The sequence below is a fragment of the Fukomys damarensis genome, unplaced genomic scaffold, assembly GCF_012274545.1.
Source record: "Fukomys damarensis isolate Sample0158 unplaced genomic scaffold, DMR_v1.0_HiC HiC_scaffold_1, whole genome shotgun sequence".
Taxonomy (NCBI): Eukaryota; Metazoa; Chordata; class Mammalia; order Rodentia; family Bathyergidae; genus Fukomys; species Fukomys damarensis.
Window position 1 is genome coordinate 38,619,964 of NW_022900913.1, and position 22,862 is coordinate 38,642,825.

Consider the following 22,862-nt stretch of genomic DNA (forward strand, 5'->3'; position numbering starts at 1 on the left):
CACAGTGTGAATGGGAGATAAAAGCTCTCCCACCTAATACACTCACTCCACGAGGTTTCACTAGTCTCTTATTCACTTTGACTACCTCTGAAATTATCATATCTCCTCCTTTTCTTAACCATTCTTCCTTATTTCTTCTCTACCTCCTTCCCCTGTTCTCAGTGTGGCTAAAAGTATTGAGGTTGTAGATGGTAAAGACACTAGTTAACAGCCATTAAAGTCCTTTTATTTTTTTTCTTTCTGTATGTCTAAGAAATAAGAATGACATTGTCCTGACTTCACTGTTGAAATAATTATAAAACTAGAAAATTTTAATAAAATTAAAATAGTAGAAAAGCATCATGCTGAAATATCTCCCAATATAAAATTATAATTATACAGAGAAAATTTAAAAGCATTTTTATTGTGAAATTATGAGGACTAATGTAACAAATACCAATGTGTCTACTACCCAGCTTTGTGAAATATAAACAGTTTTCTATAAGTGTTTTGTTTTTTGTTTTGTATAAAAAATGAAACCTCCCTGGGATCTTTAAGAAAGCTCAGTAATGAGCTAATCTCTTTCTCACCTGGGGTCAGAACCAACTGAGAAATGATTGAAGCAGAAGGGGCACAGCTGGTATGAAATCTGCTCTATGGAGCGCAGACTAGGCTGCTCCACCCTTGGTCACCCGCTGAGAGGCTCACCTTGGAGGAACAAAGTAAAGCCTTTCTTCAATCAGGCTCACTTATAAGAGAAATGAGTATGAGAAGACTGGGCAGCCATGTAATTTCTTCTTCACAATCATCAGTTAAGTGTGAAAGGAAGACAGGTGTTACAGCTAGTGAAACACTGTCGACCAGAATGAAACATCAGAAGTGGGAGGCAGTCTACGGCCATACCACCCTGAACGCGCCCGATCTCGTCAGAAGTGGGAGGCAAGCATTTACCTCTAAAATTACAAAGATGAAGCCACATTTCTATCTTCTTTAGCCCATAATCTCTTCATTCTCCTTTCTGTAGGTCAGAGATAACCTCTACCTTGAATTTTAAGATCCTTGTATACAGCAAGAACTTAGTAAGTGCTGTTGTGATTCTACATCTCAGAATGCTTCCATTTAAGGAAAATACTGGCTACAGTTCTTGCGGACATTAACTATAACATCTGCATTTACTTTCATTCCAAGATACTTTAATGGACTAATGGAAAGAATGTAAAAGATGATGCTTCCAGATAGGGATTGGGTTTAGACCCAAGGATGTTACTACTCAACTAATGTTTCAAGTGGTCTTAGCAACAATTATAGCTGAGAAAACAAAGTTTAGAGCTATCTCAAAACAAAAAAGAAAGCATCAAAAAGTTATCTCTTTCCTCTGAAAAGAAAACAAGCATTTTACTGACCCCTGCCTTGTGAAATATTTTAGCATTCCAGGCTACTGAGACTTTTCTTCATTTCTCATAAACAAACCTCAATGTCCTTTAAAATGCTTTATGATTTATTTTCCATCTATTTTCAGGTGAATTACAAATACATGTTTGGCTTATGTTATTTCCTCTTGATTCTCTGGACAGGTTTAAAGTTGAACAGCTTTTGAATGAAAGCTTTTGAATGAAGAGAATGTTCAGTAGTGAGTGAAATAATGGAAAATTCCTATAATAAGTAGCTAGCATGAGAAATTACACAGTGCCATTTTAGTTGAAGCAGCAGTGTGTTACTAGAGGCAGTATTGAGCCATACAGAAGAAATTAGCCTATTAAGTAGTAGAGGGAAATCAATAATGGCATTACTTAGTATCTAGAACATGAAATTGCTAGTTGCCTCTGGGATGAGCAATTATTTTCTTAGAGATTTTGGTTTTGGTTTGGATATATGGTCAGAGTTTGCACACTATTTCATTATTTTGGCTTAATGAAATTAATAATTCATTAATAATAGTGACTGGTAAACTTCAAACCATTTAGATAATTGTACTCCATCACAAAATAGGAATTGTCTAAATCTGTATACTTTGCCATTTTCTTCTAAGTAATAATGCCAATAAAAAATGGCAAGTTAAAGAAAGGTAAATTTAATACCCTTTGGGGTTCACAGCAAAATAAAATATAGGTAGACCTCATTTTATATATTGTTTGTTTCCATAAAGCCTTGCATACAAATTAAACCTTTTAAAAAAGTCTTGCCTACTCCTTTGAAATAGTGATGTAGCTGAATAAAAATGTCAGTAATTATTTTCCTATCTAAATAATCACAGCCTAATTTAATTGATAGTTTTACATGTTGGAGTTTTTCTACGTGAGAAATATCTGTTGTATTTTATAAGTGACAAATAGCAATAGGAATGATCATATTTTTAAAAGCCTCTTTTATCTAAACAAATGGTTTGAGATGATACATAAATTTGAAAAGTCTGAGTTATTCGTTTCCATTCATTTATGATTTTTACTTAATTTTAGCACTGATCCCCAAATTGTACATTAAGGAAAGAGGAAATGGCTTTACTCTTGTACTATTTGGACATGAGGTAACTAGATAACTTATTTTTCAAGTTTTTGAGATATCTTTAGTACAGTTTAAATTCAAATTTTATCTATGTTCCACATGTACTAAATCTATTGATGTCTTAGAAAAAGTTGAAAAAAAAGTGTGCCTTTAATAACATTCTTTTCCATGAATCTTACTAATTTACATAGAACTTCACAATGAACTATATGAGCCAGCAACACATTGGGAGTCTTAACCTATTTTTATTACTATTCATAGCAGATAGTTTCATGAGCCATGAAAGCAAAAAGGTAGTTAAAGGAATGTTTTTCAGTTCCCTAATCTCCACTGGGGATTATTAAATGAATTAAAAAAGAAAAAGAAAAAGCAAAAAAGAAAGGGCTGGGTATTTAGCTTAGTGGTTCCACTGCCTGCCTCGCAAGTGCAAGGTCCTGAGTTTGATCCCCAGTACCAAAAGAAAAAAGAGAAGACGGAAGCAGGGAGAAAGGAAGAGGTAGAAGAAAAAAGAAAGTTAGCATAAGCTATTGACCTTGGTGAAACAGTGGAAACATTTTGAAACTGTGTCTTCCATTAACCCATTCACTTGAATATGTATGTGACTTTCAAAACCCCACACCCAAGTCATCTAGTTTGTCGATTAGGAGAATCAATAATGAAATCTCTTAGTATCTAAACTTTGAAAGTGCCAGTTAAGTCTACTAGGTATATTGAAATTCATTTATTTTACAGTGCATACTACCACTTTGCTTTTCCAACCTTCAAAAGTACTTGTGCATGCTAACAAAAATGGCCTTAAGATTGACAATATCTTATTGTCACATATGTATCACTGAGAAAGAAATTGTTTGTAGGTAATAAAATCTATTAAAAAGATTTTTATGTTTTGGGTACCAGGGATCAAACTCGGGATCTTGCACTTGTGAGTCAGGTGGCAGAACCACTGTGCTAAATCCCCAGCTCTGAAAAGATTTTATTAACAAAGATACAACTGTTATTGATGTCTTACATAGCCACAGACTGTGTATCTCATATTTCTGAGTAAATATTTGAATAAGATGCCATTTTACTTTGTACTGAGGTGCAACATGCCTTTCTATATACAGTGTTCTGTCCTCTGCAGTCATAGAAATTAATGAGTTCAGCTTTAAAGATGCTAGAGCAGCTGGAGAACTGAGTCCTGGGCTCATGTTGCTTACATAAACACACCAACTATGCTCCCATAGTAGGATTCAGAGCCTCCTGAGGTCCTGTAGCTATTTAATCTTCCAAAACACAGAACCAGAAGATGGCAGGATGGAAAGGGTTGGTTTCTGAGACTGTTTAAGAATTGCTGAGAAATATGAGGAAGGATTTTCTTCTCTCTCAAGGCATCTCTCACTGCTGTAGGTTACTTTTTCTTCTCTTTCATTTAGTTGTCTTACACGTGAAATTTCATCCTGGGAAAAAGAAACTGCAAAAAATGTTTTCCTTTATAACAGATATCTTTCAGTACCAACAATCTCATCTTTTTCACATATGTTATGCATTTGAAATGGAGCAATCTGTTTTCTTTCTTTTCTACCTAAACATATATTTTAGCTGGAGTCCCTCAAGAATCTTTATCTGAGACCTGTAGCCGTAACATCTCTCCTTATCCAAACTACCATTGCGAGGGAAGAAAATTCCCCCTCACATTTGCCTCAGAGAAGATAAAATCACATGGGAGAATCTAATCTATCATATGGATCTCTTTTCCAAACCTGTCCCCATGTCACCTATTACTAGCCTTTTTCCAATTTTAGGTAAAAACTATAAATCTGGAGTCGATGTGAGTGGTGATAAATGCTCTGAATTTTAGAATCCTATGGAAATGTGGCCGAATTTCTTTGCCTTCTCTGATTCTTTGTCATTGTCCTTATAATGGTAATAATGGTAATTTATTTTAGGGTTGTTGGGAAATGTAATGGATGGAGGATACTAAGAATAGCACCATAAGTATGTGATATAGTTGTTATAGTTAGTAAGGAAAAAAACTCTCTTGCTGATACACATGAAATCAGAATTTACTTTTTTTCTTTGGCTATTGTCTATATTTTATTTCTCATCACTTTCAGTATTTTCCCTATATTTCTACCTGAGCCAACCTTGTCCATTTTTATTTTGTTTTTACTTTGGTTGAGAGTAAGAATAAAGTTCCAAGAAATAGTAGTAGAACAAAGTGAACCCTGAGCTAAAAGTTACAAGAGCTAGTTTTATTATTTATTCAACCTTTTAAATCAAAAGAACAAGATGTAAACTATTTTTTAACACTATCTCCTGTGCTTCAGCTCCATGGTGCCTTAGAAAACATGAGAGAGACTGATTTACAATCACTTCGGGAAAGTTGCCTGTAGAACTCTTAAGGACGGGAAATGAAAAAAAAAAAAAAAAGTATAGCACACACCCCAGGACATTCCACACAACATGTAGTATAAACAAACCCAAAAAGAAACCCAAAAGCTCTTGGTCTTACATTAACGGGGCTCCATAAATGGCCTTTTACTACAGATGATGGTGTGCTGGAAAAACCTTTCAAATATGTGAAATTGATCACCATTAAAAAGAACAATGAATGTTGTATGCATTAAATATACCAATAAAATTAATCAAAAAAATAAAAATCCTTTTCATCTATGGCTAAAGCTTGTGTTTTGTTTTTGTTTGTTTGTTTGTGTTTTGGTATCAGGGCTCGAATTCAGGACCTTGTACTTGCAAGGCAGGTGGAGGAACCACTGAGCTAAATCCCCAGCCCTACTAAAGCTTGTTGAATGCTTTGAATTTAGGTACATTCCATTACCTTCATCAACATTATGAAAAAGAAATAACACATTACAGATCTTTGGTTTTGAAATTTTAACAGGACTAAGATTTTTCCAAGTGTCTTGTCATAATCTTGATTCTGATCCAGGAAATACGGGTAGGACATAGAATTCTACATCCTTCACCAGCTCCTGTTGCTGGCCTGTGGGCCACAGTGGTGTTCAGTCACTTTCTCCAACAAAATAATTGGTGGTAGTGTTCTGGTCTTTATCTGTTCAGCGATTGTTTTCAGTTGTGGACAATATTGGCTTCAGAAGAATTTGGCGTTGTCTGGAAACATTTTTTTCATCATCAAAAATTCTGTTGTTCTACTGACATCACATGGCTAAAGGCCAGGGATGTTGCTAAATACCCCTGAATACAGGATAGCCCATCATATAAAGAATGTGTCTGACCTAAAACGTCAATGGTACCAAAGTTGAGACACCCTGATATAGAAGTACTATGTTCTGTTTCTCTGCTCAAAAAATAGTTAAAATTGTTTTAAAAATCAATAAAACCTGTAAGTAAAGGGTAAAAGCATGTAATATTTAGTTTGGAGCAGTGGGCAGCATTTAAAAAAGATCTTCAAATATATAAAAACCTATTATGCAGAAGATGGTAACCAGCTGTTCTCTATTACACTTGAAGAACGAACAGGAAATGTACATAAAAGGACCTGTGCTATTACTCCTTTCTTTGTCCTGCCTCCTTCACTCTAGCCAGGCAAATCTCTTCATGTCCTTACAGCCATATTTGTCTCGTCCCATATCTTGCTACTTGTGGAGACCCTCCCAAATCTTGGGTACACATTTTCTTCTCCCTGCCAAATCTCATGTCTCCCACCCCTTAAAAAACTAGAAAACTTCTATCATCATAAAAATCTTCCTTACCTAACATGGAATAGTTGCTACTTCATCGCCAACTATAGTTGGCACGCTTGTCCCTTCCGTATGCTATCTTTCAGTCTACAATATGTTATTGCCTGTCTGTATACAAGGATCTGTGCTAAATTTCAATAAGGCATAAAAAGATGAGTAAGACAGAATTTTCCAAACTAGGGGGAAAAAAACCTCACATAGATAACTACAATTTAAACAGTGTTTAATGGTTATTTCTAATAAGAAAAAAATTTTAAATGGTTTTAATAGTTAGGAATAAGATTATTTCTAAGTAGTAGAGATCAAGAATTTACATAGATCCACAAAATATAAATTATCTTTTATTGTTTGTTTCCTTGAAGAATAAATTCTTTCCAAGTTAAATTAGAATCCTGTATATCAAATAAGCTTTTATTATTATTACTAAAATTTGAGTGTTATGAACTGGGATAGTCTGGATTTAGACTATATTTGTTGAAGAGTTTATAATATTAAGGGTTTTATGATTGGAGTGATTAAATCCATTCACAATCTATAAGACTAGAAAAGAAATTATTCAGAAGTGTGATTTTGACAAAGTAAATTAACTTTGATCACCTCTAACAACACCTTACACGATGCCATTGTGTAAAGCAGCATTCTTTGGGAAGAATTCCTAGTTATATAGTGGCGTGGGGTGGGTATTTTGGAACTTTACATGTACACTTTAAAAATCAGTATCAAAGAATGAAGTTGCTACCCTCTATCTGAGGTTATGATTCTAGAGCCCCTTTTACAGACAGCGTCATCATTAAAGGGTTTTCACTACTTGGTTACGAGAAAGTTGAAGGGAATAGCTCTCATTGGATATATAGTGTATGCCAGGTGTTGAGCGAACTTTTGGACATGTCATCTAATTAAGTCTTGACAGCTACTTGTGAGAGTTTTACCACAAACAACATTACAAAGAGGCCTCATTGTATTAATATAAGCTTTCACCCACTGCTTATTTAAGGAAGGGAAGCAAAACATATCTTAGGCCTAGATATGAAGTCATCTCTCAAAAGAGGCAATTTACCTTTCCTTTCAGAAACAGCAAGGAAAAATCTTTTTGCCATGGGAATTTAAGTGAAAATACTTGCATCTTCTGTAGTTGCAATGGTAAAATGAATCTGTTTATAATTATTAGTGGCTATGACTCACTGTAGGGCTTACTGTGGGAAGTGTATGCAACTGCATTCGTCACTATGATTATGAATATTTGTGACTCTTTTCCCACACATCCTTTGATTCTTTATTTCTGAGAATGGTACAGACATTAAATTTTTATGGATTTTTTTGGCTTGAACATTAACACTTGTATTCTTTAAAATAATTATGTTTCAGTTGGTAATGACAGTTAATATCAGGACCTTTTTTGAGGTTCTTATTCTTTAAGCTCTGGAGTTCTTTTTAATAAGAGCCAAGCTTTTAGTGGTAACTTCAAGAATGCCTTCTATAATTCAAACATGATGAGATCTTAATTAACTTTTATTACTGAACTTTGTTTTCCTCCTTAACAATTGTCCTAGGCTTCTGTGTATCCTTCAATGTGGATGTGAAAAATTCAATGAGTTTCAGTGGCCCAGTGGAAGACATGTTTGGATATACTGTTCAACAGTATGCAAATGAAGAAGGAAAATGGTAAGCCAGTGTTTTTGCTGTTGTGTAGTTATTTTACAATGTAATGGAAAACATTACTTGTCCACAGTTTGTTTTATGGAAGAAACATCAATGGAGGGGAACTTTTATACTATAAAATGCAGTCTAGTCATTTGGTAATGAAAACTGACCTTAAGTAAAAGAAAAAAAAAGTTCCTTGGAATTTTAGAGGAAGTGCTTAATGATGTCTGCTGAAGCCCGGATTGACCTCAAGGAATGAATGTTACTTTGTCAAGGGTGTCTTAATTGTTCCTATTTTGGAGTAACTTGAATACACTAGACTGAAATTCAGTAGGAAGGGGTGGGAGGAAGATGAGATGGCATCCTGAAATGGTTAATACTGCTTCCATAAATTAGGGCTTACATTTTTAGTGTTTTGCTGAGTTTGATCTTTTGCTGAGATTGGTCCAATGTTTATAACGAATCTTGTTGGAGTTCTGTTACACAATTTAAAGCCTGTTACTAGTTGGTTAAATCCATTTTAATTAGGATTTTAAAGGCATATTCAAGTTGTTGAAAATTACAAAATATGAATTTCAGAGCTTTTTTGCCTCATATTTAATGTAATATAGCAAATATGACTTTCTAAAATTGGGTATCTTAGAAAAATGAACAGAAATTTGTTAAACTTTGCTTCAGTTTAATAATTTAAACCAAGGGGCCAGGGATTTAGCTCAGTGGTTCACAAGTGCTGCTTCACAAGCATAAGGTCCTAAGTTTGATCCCTGGTACCGATGATGATGATGATGATGATGATTAATATAATTTAAACCAAACAAACCCATTTTTCTAGCAACTACAATAATAAAATGTTCACTTAGACAACAATGATCTCTCAGTCCACAAGTTATTTCAAAGATAAAAAGATGTATTTTGCTTTATCATTTTGAATTGCTTTATTTGAAAATAGCCCACTAAAGACAATCAAAAATAATGTTTTGAGTTCTCACACTTTCAAGTGTGAAGTAGAAATATTATATGTTGGAGGTAATGTGAATTTATGGGGGTGCTTCACTCTTCTACGATGCTTACAAATAGCTCAGATGAGAAATCTAATGAGATCATGAGTTTTTAAATCCCCTGTCTTTCACTCCTCAGTCTACCTCACACTTAAGGTTAAACAGGTAAGGTTGTTCCATTAGACACTAGCTTCTGCCATACTTTGGAGAACATGAGTTCTGTTATTTAGTTTTCTCTAAGAGTAAACACCTTCATAAATCATATTTACTGTGTATGTTTTACAAGAGTATCCACCTAAGACTTAGAATTTTAAAGTTATCTCAACCCCTCTTTTTCTTTGGTGATAGTAACCCAAAGTACTTGTTAAAGTGCTACTTATATACTAAAAACATATTGCTTTAATTCTTTTGTAAGAATTAAAAGTTAATAGAAAAGGTAGTCCTATGTCCCCTTTCCCTTTCAGGAGGAGTTTACTGTGAAGTAGAATTTACTTTATGTCTCTGGCTTAGAAGCCACATTTTTCTCAGTAGCAGAACATGTTATATCCTGATTAATATCAGTTATTGTTCATTATAGTTAGCATGAACTGAAACATTCAAGTAATTGTGATATGGGTCAGAAGAATTAAAAAAGAACACAATTGACTTAATAATTGTGCCTTGAAGAGAAGACACTTAAATATCCTGTGCAGTGTACAAAGCCTTCCAGATTTCCAGATTTAGTGGTAGTCACCAGCAGGCATCTCAACCAAATGGGAAGATGTAAAATGTGGCTTGGGGCTTTCATGCCTAACCTTTTAATTTCCATTCAAGCAACCTCTCCTGGGGATTTTAGTGACTTCAGTGTCTCTGTCCTCATAAAGTAGATTTTTCAAGTTATAGATCCCTCACTACCCAGTCTTCAACCCAATGTGTATAAAAATATGTCATGTTCCTACCTCTTCCTTAAAAAAGATTCTGTTTTATGCCAGATAGGTACCAGTGGTTCATGTGACTGAAGCCTTCATTCCAATATTTGTGTCTCTTAAATAAAACTTATTCTAGCTTGAAGGGAGAAATCCTTCTCAAATTTTTTGTTATAGTTTTTTTGTTTGTTTGTTTGTTTGTTTTTGTACTGGGGATTGAACTCAGCCCTTTGTGCTTGCAAGGCAGGCTACAGAACCACTGAGCCAAATCCCCAGCCCCAAATATGAAATAAGTATTGATACTCAATTTTTATTAATATTTCTAAAATTTGTCATTCTTTTGGTACTGGGAATCGAACCTAGGCCCTTGTGCTTGCAAGGCAGGCTGTGGAACACTGATCCAAGAACCCAGCCCAATTCTCTTAAAGATTTTTAACATAATGTTTATTTTACATTTCTCATAAAACCTTTGAAACTGAAATTTTATATTTGCTAAGCTTCTTCTATTTTGGCTCATTTCATTATCACCCCTAACTTTCATGACCAGAGCACCGCAGCTACTGAGGTCAGTTAATGAATGAGTTTCACTCTCCAAGATTACACTTTCTCCACTGAACTTTTAAATTATCTGACAAGGCATGCATGGCACTCTGGAATAACTTTGGTTTGCTGAGTGTAACTTTTGCTTTGTTTGTGTTAGAAATAAAGAAAAAGTTAAGTAAAAAGGATAGTAATAAAATACTGCAAATATGAGATACCAGTCTTCAGAAAACTATCCTTTCTGGAGGAGGCACATAAAAATAACAGAGATATCAGAGACTAGCTACCCTTCTTATAAGTGTAATAATAGTCATAAGAACAAGAATAGCTTATTTTGAACAGCAAAAGTTTCTCAGTTTACCAAATTTTATTATACAGTGCTTGGAGCTTTTTCGTAGAGAAAAGATGTTTCTCTGACTTTGATCATTGAGTTCATCCATCAGGTGTTTCTTTAGAGATTAGTAATAGTATTCAGGACATTTAAAAAAATTTTAATATACAAATCATTGTAAAAATGGTACAGGAAAAACAAAATCCAATATAAATAAAATACAGTAAAGCCAATTTACATTAAAATTTAAAATAATATTACCAATAGTTCATGAAACTGTGCCTTAGATTGTCATATTAATCCTGAGGTTTTTGTGCAGATATTATCAACATTATCTACATTTTCTAGACAGGAAGCTGGGATTCAGAAGATGAATTTTGACACACTTTATATAGCAAACATGTGATGAAGCCAGGGTGTAGGACAATAGCTGTACTACTTTCAGTCAGTTCTTTTCCTCTAAGAAGGATTCTCTAGATTAGCACCTCACTTTGAAGAAATACCTTCTATGTTATCTAAAGGCATGCATGGCATCCCATTAATGCAGGATGTCCAACTTCTAAAATGCAAAGTGATTTCACAATTCAGACCTCTTAGATGGTCATATGAGTCTAAAATTTCCAGGTCTGTTTTATTGAGATTCTTAGCGTGTTTGACATACTCATTCATTCAATAAATATTTATTAAATGTCTACTTTGTGGCTGGAATTGTTATATGTTCTAAGGAGCTACGGTGAACAAAGTAAATAAAAATCCGTGCTGTTAAGTTTATATTTTACTGGTGAGGGAGGAACACAAAGGATAAACTTGAAACATAGGTGTGTTATATAGCAGAAGGTGATCAGTACTCTGAGGGGAAAGAAAAGCAGAGCAGTCTTGGGATTGAGCTCAGTGACAATGCACCTGCCTGGCAAGTGCAAGGTCCTGAGTTCAATCCACAGTACCAAAACAACACAACAACAACAAAAAGACAGTAGAGTAGGATACTGGAATTGAGAATGGTGGAAATTCCTGAAATTTCATTAACCCTATGCTCATACATTTCTTGAATCTTGTTATTTTTATGCAGTTTGGAACAGGGAGGGTTACTTAGGATTAAAGTGATAAGATATATGTAATTTTAAGAACCACATGCTTTTTGCCAGAGGAAACAGCAAGTAGAAGAATACCCAAAATAGTTCTATATCAAATCCTGATACTCAATTTCTGACTATTGTTACTGGGCAGTCTTGTTCTAGAGATAGGTTACCAAATAAATGATACCAGGTTTTGGAGAGCCAGGAATTGGTTTCCAGGCTCTTTCTGTTTCCAACCAATAAATGAACTAAACCAGCAAAAGTGGTGACAAAGTTTATTTGAAAAGTGAAGGGTAAGAGAGAAACTGGCTTTGCACAGTGGGTAAAGGAAAGGAAAAATTAAAAACCAAAATAAAATAAGACCCTGGAGAACACAAGGCAGGCTATTGTGAGGAAAGCCACGGGAGCGTGCTTTCAGTGGCCTCCCATCTATTTAGTCCACACATCACGGGTACCCAGGCATATATGAGGCCTTGGGAATTATTTGGTGTGTGTGTCCTAGAATCTGGTCACACTTATTTTATCAGCCAGCTTTTCTACACCCTGTCTTCCTGCCTCAGTATTGGTCCCAACCCTCAAATTTAACTGTCTTAATCCCGGACTACTACATCCTACCATTTTCTGAGCCACACATCTCAGTCTTTATTTGTCCCGGAGTATAAAACAAGCCATGAATTTAGCTACTGTGTTGGGTCATTTTCCAATTATCACTCTTTTCTGAGTGATGTCTATTGCCCTGGAGATCAAATGCCATCTCTCCCTTCCTGCTCCATTGCATATGGAAGCTTTATCTGCGCTCTGTCAAGCTGTACTTCCTCCTCATTGATGTTCAATCATCGTTCTCCTGTCTCCACAATCTGCTCTTCATTCTACTGTTCAGGTTCACCTTTCATCTATGATACTAAATTTCCTCCAGTTAATAGCACATGGGTTCTCCTCTACACACTTACATTTGTTCTTTTCATATGGTAGAATTTTAGAATTTGAAAAGACTTATAAAATCATATCCTAAAACATCCCTACTCTGCTATACCCTACCTTATCTTGGTCAGTGGAGCCTGACCAGTCTGTTCCAATTTAAATTACTCTTCACAAGCTCATCATCATCCTACTACTGCTTCTTCCTTAAAACTCACCAAATACTATTTTCCAAGAAGAAAGTGAAGAAGAGAAAGTGAGAAACTACTAGGTCAAAACTTTATCTTTCCTGTCTCTCCTAACCGTTGCTTCATTAACCAATCACTCCAACATTTAGTGCGTAAAGCAACAGAGATTTATAATTTTCAAAGGTTTTGAGGATTGTAATATTCCCCTGTTGCCTGGGCTTTATCATAGGACTTTAGTAACCTAGTACCTCCCTGGCCCTGGAGGATTCGAGAAAACTGACCTTACCTTTCATGTAGTTCACTGTTCACTAAAGCATCCATTCTTCATGTAGCCAGTTGTCCTTTTTCAGGCTAGACCCTAGACCATATGCCATCTGGATTCTTCATATCATGGAGTTCCCAGATTTAAAAAAGAGCTAAAATAGAATGTGCAAAGAAGGCCTTTTAAATTCAACTCGGAAGTTACAGTGTTGTTTCTACTGCAGCATTCTATTAATCAGACCATTTTCCAGGCCAAATAGGAATATTTTTTCTTGAAATAATGTCACAAAGGGGTACATCATTCAAACCATCGACCACATTTATGATGTGTGATCAGAATATATGTTGAATGGTTATTAAAAAAATTATGAAGGGGCACATTCAATCAATTCCCCTTAAAATACCACCCCTCGCTTTGAACACACTTATCCTCTTGTCCTTGCCACTTTCTTAGGCAGTGCTGGAAGTCCTCTTTTTCAGTGCCTTTATGCAGTGAATGCTGCTTCTGAGTGTCATCCAATGGAAAGGCAGGCTCATAACAATATTGTGATGGGTCCTAATTCACCCCATTTACTAGATCTGGCTTTGTGGCACTTCTTGGCTCTTCCCCCAAATCAAAATGATTGCGAAAGATAAATGTTTTGAATTGTTTCAGGATATCAAGGCAGCCAGGACAGCACAAACAAAGACTCCCAAAAGTAGACTTCCAAGCTGCCTCAGAAGGTGGCAAGAATGATGAGAATAAGTGTGTTCAAAGTGAGAGGAAATGTTTTGAGGGGAACTAATCCCTATGTGTGTTTTATATAAAATTTAAACATTCATCCTATTTTCCAATTACACCTTGTACAAACCTCTGGATACTAGATGATAAAGCACTGCCTAAGGAATGGTGGCCCTCTTTCATTTCTAAAACAAACTGAGATTCTGGATTCACCCTTTCTACCTCCATGCTCAGGGACTTCTCTTGGGACATAATCTTTTTTCTTTTATCTAGTTCGTGCTCACTATTATTTACTTATGTGGATAGTACCTCCTTAATAAACTCAAATTTGCCTCATACACTTCATGATTTGCATTGCCATGAAATAAAGAAATCCGCATTTATCAGCAGAGTCTTACCACCTCATTTTAGCCAATTTACTTGAATGAAATCTGCTGCAAATTCATGGCTCCCATTCTTCTCCCATTTTGGATCGTTTTTCCTTTTTTTGGCCTCCATGATATGCCTGTCTCCTGACTCTTCTCCCTCTCTGACATCTCCTACTTAATTTTCCTCCTTTGCTCACTGAAATCCTGTGTTATTTTACCCATAATCAGCTTTCAGCTGTCCTTTTAATCTGTACTCTTTCAAATTGATAATATTTATTCTTAGGGCTTCTACCATGCTCATAACATGTTCATGTGGTTTCTGAGGTGTTCCCCAGCAAGACTGGGCCCAGCTGCTTACAAACGCAGTCCACTTTATTATACTTTCACTCTGTCCTCTATATTTTCCCCATCTCTATCATTGTGCATACTTGGAATTGCTTCCCCCAAAATTCTATCTGTAGCAAAATCTTTTTGTCAGGTCTGCTTTCAAGGCAAACCAAACTAAGGCAGCTTATATCCTAAGTATAAATAAAGTTGGTTCTTCTCTCCTTTCTACTTTTTAAAATCAGATCCTCATCTGGATTACTTTAGAAACTCTTACCTTGACCCTGTAACTCTAATTCTGGTCCTCTTCAATGTATTCATTACATTGCAGACAAGCTTTAAAATTGACTCGATTGTGTCACATTTGTCTTTAAAAGTTTTAATGGTTCCTAACTTCCCCCTTCATATAATAAATGCAAAGTTCATAAAATGAACTATACAAGAACATGAATGGCTTACTCTACAGCCTCAACTTCTACCACAGCTGTACTGAGCTTAGTGCCCTTATCAAAGGAACGTGTTTTTTCTTCTAAGACTGCTGGAGCTGTGATGGGTTCAGATCCTTTCAGTGTTGTGATGCACACTTATAATTTTGTTTCCCCTTTAAGCAGCCTAAAGAATATACTCACCCATTTCCCATCCTTGTGATTTGGCATAAACATCCAACTTATAGAATATTCTCATTGGACATTAATTTATTTCTTTATTCTCAAGTTAAATATTTTCAATGATACAGTAGGCTCATTTCTGTTTTCAACTATAAAACTAATTTATTCAGTCATATTACATACAATGTTTTTAAAAACTGAAAAAAAAACAACCAGTCTCCTTAATATGAGTTATGTTTTTGATACAGTCTTCTAATTAATGTTTTATATAGATGTTAGTTGTTTAATAACCTAAAATTAAAATATAGCAATAATAAAAAAACTAATATTTAAGTGCACATACTATGCATCAAGTACTGTTCTAAGTTTTTACTTATATTAACTCTAATTTTCATGATAGCCTTGTGAGATATGTGCTCACAGTATCTCTACTTTATTGTGAAGAAATTAAGACACAAAGTAATTGACTTCTACTAACCATACAGTTAGTAGATAGTAAAGCCACAATTTAACCAAAGCTCATGCTACCATTTATAGTCGGTATTAAATTTCTGATTATATGGAAGGTACTCAGAACAGTGTCTGGGACATGATATAAATTTAATAAGTGCTAGATATTATTATTCTTATGATGAATACAATAATTTATGTCTCACTTAAGTTCTCAGACTTTCACTAAATTAGGTAGGTTTTTACTTTAAATTAGACCACCCATAATTTTTCATCCTACCACGCAATCTTAACTACTATTCTTTATGAAAACATAACATTTTACAGAATTATCCTGCAATAATTAGTTTTTGCTGTTGACCATATTTCTTTTAATTTTGATTGACATTATCTTTATGCAGTAAGCTTTCCTTGCTGATTTTAGGTTATTTTTAAATGTTAGATTGTCAGGAAAAAATAAATAAAAAGAAAAAAATCCTTAAAGGCTTATGGTTCTTTATACAAATCAGAAATTTCTTTGCAAAGATTTTAGGATGTAAATTAATTAATTGTTTACAACTGTTATAAAACATATTTCTGTTGATACTACAATGCTCAAAGGACCTATACAAAATGAATCCTATTGCTTTTCAATATCACAGAATTTCCATTATTTGAATTTGTAAAACATATGCCTGATGTGCCCTGTATGCCTCTCAGTCTTTCTCATATGTTCTTTCTGGGTGCTCATTATCTCCAACTTTCCTTTCAGCAACTGTTGTTTGACAAAACTGCGAGGCTCCTAATCATCTGAGTCACAGTCTCCTAAATACATTCCATTGTGCCTCTGTCCCTCTTAATTTGAAGATTCCAGACATGGCCTGACCAGTGCAGAGCACAGAGGGGCTATCAACTTTCCTTGACCAGGGCATCTATTTCCAGAAATGTAGCCAAAGGTCATATTAGCATTTTTGGCACTAAAATACAGTGTTGGCTCATGTGTATGTGCTGTCGACCAAATCTCCCATGACTTTTTCACATGGATTCCCACTAAATGAGGCTTCCAACATCCTATACTAATGTAAACAATAGTAAGCAGATAAGTGAAGCAACATATAAGTTCTAATTAATGTTTATTATTCTAGAATGTTGAGATAGATTCCCAAGTATATGTATATATGTACTTGCTAAATATTTTGTCTTCACTGAAGTTATTGATGAAGACATCATCTAAGAAAATCAGAAACACAGAGCCTTATGGTATGTGATTAGAGTCATTGGTTTGTAAGGAATGGGTTTTTGGATGTAAATATTTGGTGAGCAATGAATCAACTACTGTTGATCCTCCAAAGGACTTCATGTTCAACCACATTTATCTTTCCTATTCCTGAGAATATCATATAGACTCTTAAAGGACTTTTGGAACTAAAATGAATAATGATGAATTTTTCCATTATGATTGGAGTGATTTTATAACTATGTCTAAAAAGATAATAAGGAATTTTAATCTGTATTTCATAATTATCCTTATTTTCAAAGTGATTATTAAATAGCACCAATTAATATTAAATCTTACGATGACTCTATGTTTATATTTTCTGACTTTTATATGAAATTAACTGTTTCCCTTGTTTGAGGTTTCTGATATAAAAGAAACATTGAGATATTTAAGCTTGTGTGTCTGATTTATGTCATTTAACATTATGGCCTCAAGGATCATCCATTTTCCTATATATGACTCAATTTTATCTTCCTTTATGGCAAAGTAGCTCTCCATTATATATAAATATCACATTTTCTCTATCCATTCATCTGCTGATGGACACATAGGTTGCTTCCAAGATTTAGCTATAATGAATTGTGCTTCTATAAACATGGGTGTGCATCTGTCACTGCAGTATGATGTCTTTAACTCTTTTGGGAAGATGCCTAAAAGAGGAATAACTAGGTTGAATGGAATTTCTAGTGTTAGTTTTTTTTTAAGCAATCTCCATACTGATATAAATATGAATAAATCAAACAGCAAAAGAAAAGATAGATAATAGTAAACAGAAGGACAGATCTTTTTCAAAAGGGAAAGGAACCAAGAGATGGAAGGATGAAAAGAAGAATTAAGATGTGTTACGTACACGCACCATCTCCCAACAATGAATGTAATCATTATGTACTATAAACATGTACCAATAAAGATAAAATTAGAAAAGAAATTACCAATTTAACATAAGAAAAAGTCACATAGCCTTCCATTTTTTTTTTTTTTTTTTTTTTTTTTTTTTAAGACCCACTGACCCAACTCCCCGCCCCGCCCCCCCCCCGTGTATTTTTAAAATTTTTTAAAACGCATGGCAGGGCCAGGGATTTGGCTCAGTGGTTCTGCTACCTGCCTCTCAAGTTCAAAGTCCCAAGTTCGATCCCCAGTACCAAAAAAAGAAAATACATGGCAATTGGAAACTGGATAAAGAAGATGTGGGTTTTCTATAAAATGGAATACTACTCAGCCATAAAGAATGAGAAAGTAGATTTATTCATAGTTAAATGGGTACATTTTGAGGATATACTCCTAAGTGAAATAAATAAGGCACACATATGCAAATACCGAATAGTATCTCTGGTGTGAAAAACTAAAATAGTACTCAAGATCCTAATGGGACAATAAGCAAATAGGAAGAAAAGGACCAAAGGTGTAGGGACAGTGAGAAGGATAGGGAAGGGGGAATAAAGGAAAAGGAAAAAAATATGAGAAAATGTAAAAATGGGATTAAAGTGTTTGAAGGGGGGAGGGGAGGGAAGGGTGAAGGGAGGGTGGGGACAAGGGGAAAAAATGAGAACCATGACCTGGCATGTAAAGGTACAAGATCCCAGTAATGAATGTAACTATACTGTCTACCTAGAATGTACCAATAAATTAAATTAAAAAAAGAAAATACACGGCAGTCTTATCTAATAATTACTGATTATTTCCATACCTAAATTGAAAATATGATAAGGTAATAGATAAAAATAATGAAGCAAAATCTATGTGACCGCTGTCATGCTAATTTTTAATTAAAATCATGCAATTTTGAGAAGACACTGAACTTATTTTAAATAACATTAAATTACCAACAAGATGATAAATTTTGTGTATGGTCATTACTGTCTATTCTCATAGAATTAGTCCTAAAATAACTAAAATAAATTGTTTCTCCTTGTTCAGACATTTTAATTGCCTCATTTAAATTCCAGGGTGCTTATTGGTTCGCCTTTAGTTGGTCAACCCAAAACCAGAACTGGAGATGTCTATAAGTGTCCAGTTGGGAGAGGTGATAAAAGGTGCATAAAGTTGGATCTACCAGGTATGTAAAATCCAAAAGTTAGTCTCATCTTAAATCTTGCCTTCTATTCTCACTGAAAACACTTGCAAGTGACTCACAAAAATATTAGAAGTAATCTATCAACTTTCTTTCACTATTATCTAAATTCATATAGAGGAACATTTGATTTCCTCTGCCCTGCTTTTATAACTTTTACCTTCCCCCATTGTTCTGGCTTCTTTCTAAACTAGTGTAACATGAGAGAACTTTTTCAAATAACTTATCCATTACATTCTTTGCACAGAATTTTAGTGCCTGATTTTTAGAAGAAAATAGCTTAAGAAGAATTATAATTTTAAAGACTAACATGAAATACATTTATATTGAAGTAAATATATTTAATAGAAATATCACAGTAGTTGGAACATGAATGGAAAATTTCTCCTAGAATTATCTAGGAATTAAATCTCTATCAGTGTTCTATATAATACAAAATATCATGAAAATGATTTGTAGCTCCACAAATTTATTACAAATAGTACATTTTTTAGTTCTTTTTTCAATTTCCAATTAGTTTGTTAATTCTTTTAGTAAACATTTGGGATACATAATAATTACATTCATCTTGGGAAATTGCTATATATACATGCCACATCCTGATTATTTCCCCCTGTTATGTTCACCCTTTTCTTTTTTAGATCTCCTACCTATCCCCACAGCCTCTACCTCTTGATTTCCTACCATCTCTCTTTTATCTTGCTCTTTAAATTATTTATATTTGGGTCTTTCATATTAGAGAAACTATGCAATATTGTATTTATTCATTATGAACGTTTTTTTCTTTACATTCATGAGTTACAGAATTTATTTTAATACCCTTCCCTGATAATTCCAACATCTTGAATATCTCATCACTTTCTATTTATTAACTTTCCTTAAGGTTGTGTCACATTTTTTTGTTTGTTTGTTTCTTCTTATACGTAGTATTTTGGGTCATTGCATGAATTATTTTTTTTTAATTACCAGTATGGAAATTCTAGATTTTATTATATGCCTTTGAATAGACTTAACTTTCTGTGTTTACAAGCAATTTACTTGCCCTGCTGTTTATTTATAACTACTGACTTTCTTACAGTGTGAAGCACTTAAAAATCTATTCAGTTCTTATTTCTGGTGATCTGTTTAAAGTCTACTTTGCACATTGACTATTGACTATTGAGTCATTCAGCTAGTTGTACAGAAAGTGAGCATAGAACTGTCCTTTTGTGGCTCTTTTTCATAGAATATTCCTCCTCACTTTGCAGATGTTCTTATTGTTCTCCAATGTCTACCCCATTTTTCTACAACATAATAAGACTGAGAATCTGTGTGCATTTTGCCACTATGTCGGGAAACGAAAATAAAAACAAACAGCAAAGCAAAATGAAACAAAAATAAACTCACCCAGTGTAAATCTCTTTTTCTAAGTATAGATGTCTCTGTAGTTTTTGCCTGTTTTGGGTTGCTTCATACATATTTTCTTTCCTTTTCCTAGAATTTATGGTTACTCCATAACTGGAAACTGGAATAGAGTTTTTAAATTAGTATAGAGATTTCAACTACATCAAGAATAGTAACTGTCTGCAGTAACCCCTAATTGTCCCTGCAATGTTGATCTTAGGATAAAACAATTTGAATTCAGGTTTTTAAAAAACAATCTATATGATAGTTCAAGCCCACTTGTTTTCAAAGCAAATCATAGTAAAGTTTTGGACAAAGATCAACACTCAGATGAGGAGGTGAAACGGATCATTCAGGAAGCTCTTCTTGCGTTGTTCACGTTAAACCTATAGATAATCTTAAAGTAAGATCAACTCCTAAGCACAAATAAGTGAGACAAATCTTTTTTGAACTTGAATTTTACTGCTTTCAAATATCTATGCACTCCATTCAGCAGGGGATAGAAGCTTTTGCTTTTCCTTCCCTTCCCTTTTCCTTCCTTCCTTCCTTCCTTCCTTGATATTTAACTTTCTTGATTTCATGTAAGTGGATTTTCTTGCCAGTTTTATCAGGACTCAACATTTTTTTTTTTTTTGAGACAGTCTCACTATGTAGTTGAGACTGACCTGGAACTCACTAGGTAGCCCAATCTGGTCTCGAACTCACAGCGATCCTCCTGCCTCAGCCTCCCAAGTGCTGGGATTACAGACGTGAGCCACCACACCTGGCTCTAGGACTCAACATTTCTATTTGGAATATGTCAGATGTACTTTCTGCATCATATACCATTTATCCAAACTTCTGGCCACTTCTTTGGCTTACTCCAGTTTTCTTTGTAACCTTCATGATATTCCCACGACTGTGGATATCATGGTCAAAAACTATTTGAATGATTTCTCTGGTCTTCTATGCATTTTCCTTTTTCTTGCCAGAAACCACATTTCCTCATTGGTTGTTTCTAACAAATAATATAAGATAACATCATATTTACAATGTTATGAATCTAAATGTTTTATTTATTTTAATTACCAAAAACATGTGAAAGGCAAGTCCATATTCACATGGCCCTACTGACTCTACCTTCTTTCACAGTTCCAACAGTTCAGATTCGTTAAACTTTAAAACTATTTGAAACAGTGACACTAACTGTTTCTGGGAAAAATGCCAGCCCTTCAGCCTTGGCTAGTTCAGTATATTTCTTAATAATACTGGGAAGTCTATTCAGATGAACTAAGAGAAGAATGTGCTATGTACATTCTTCATAGATATGTTCATGCGTTATGAACAAAGCAAATGTCTTAATGAGTATATGCTTAATTTCATTTTGTGGAACTTACCTTCAGCCTCATAAAATTTTGTTCTCTCTTGTAGTTAATACATCAATTCCCAATGTCACAGAAGTAAAAGAGAACATGACATTTGGATCAACTTTAGTCACCAACCCAAAAGGAGGATTTCTGGTAAGAAAGGAAAGAGTAATAATATTTCATAACAGGAATACTATCACTACAAACCATTAAACTTTTTGTTATGTAATTTTGTCTTATAATTTTTAATTTTTTAAATTCTTTAAAAGGCATGTGGGCCCTTATATGCCTATAGATGTGGAAACCTGCATTACACAACAGGAATCTGTTCTGATGTCAGCCCCACATTTCAGGTCGTGAACTCCTTTGCCCCTGTACAAGGTACAGATTTTATTCAGCGTTTTTGCATGTTCGAAAAGCGTAAGCAATGAATGAGACGTATGTATACATAAGAGCATACCAAAATGGTTTAAGTGTTTTGTCAGCTACCAGTGTTACCAATTTAGGTAAATGTTTGCTTTGCCAGTATATAACCAAAGTTCACTGGTATTTTTGGAATTGATACTAGTATAAATAGCTTTTATAACATCGTGTTTAAACTTCATATCTACAGCTGTCACATTGCTTGTATTTAAAGGATAAGTCTCTTTGAGAAACTTAGTTTCATTATAAATAAACCCAAACTGAGAGCGTAATATCAAATGCATATTGAGAAAATTTCTAAATATAACTGTTATAAAATCTTAATTAAAATTAATTAGATATGGGTTTTACTTGGTACAAACTCCAAATCAATTCTAATCGAATACAGTTATTTCTTAGGTCCTTTGCTTTTTTCTGAAACAATTACACGCAAAACATCCACTTTGTAGACACCAATTCAACGTTTAAAATGAGCTTCTTTCAGCTGTGAAAACATTTCATATACCTCTGAAAAGAGAGATTCCAGTTTTTCAAAATTGCTTCCTTTTATTCCAGAATGCAGCACTCAGCTGGACATAGTAATAGTGCTGGATGGTTCTAACAGTATTTATCCCTGGGAAAGTGTTACAGCTTTTTTAAATGACCTTCTGGAAAAAATGGATATTGGTCCTAAACAAACACAGGTATGTGACTGTGTTTTCATTTCTGATGTTCTAAATATAAATATTCACAGAATTCTAATTAATCAAAATATTATAAAAATGATAAAGCTAAAATTAAGGATGTTCTTTATCACTATTTTTATTTTTTATTAAAAGAGACATTACTTCAAACCACGTTCTTTTTTTTTTTTTTTTTTTTTTTTTTTTT

The 22,862-nt window shown here is 34.2% G+C and overlaps 1 protein-coding gene across 2 annotated transcripts in view; it reads left to right on the forward strand.

The window, feature by feature from the left end:
* The window catches only part of Itga1 (integrin subunit alpha 1), a 131,086-nt gene that overhangs the window by 40,643 nt on the left and 67,581 nt on the right, over positions 1–22,862 (forward strand). For both annotated transcript variants that reach the window (XM_010644015.3, XM_033760868.1), the window contains exons 2-6: positions 7,733–7,844; positions 18,716–18,825; positions 21,634–21,722; positions 21,839–21,950; positions 22,548–22,675. In XM_010644015.3, the coding sequence (XP_010642317.1) occupies positions 7,733–7,844; positions 18,716–18,825; positions 21,634–21,722; positions 21,839–21,950; positions 22,548–22,675 (551 nt within the window). The remainder of the gene's footprint in view (positions 1–7,732; positions 7,845–18,715; positions 18,826–21,633; positions 21,723–21,838; positions 21,951–22,547; positions 22,676–22,862) is intronic.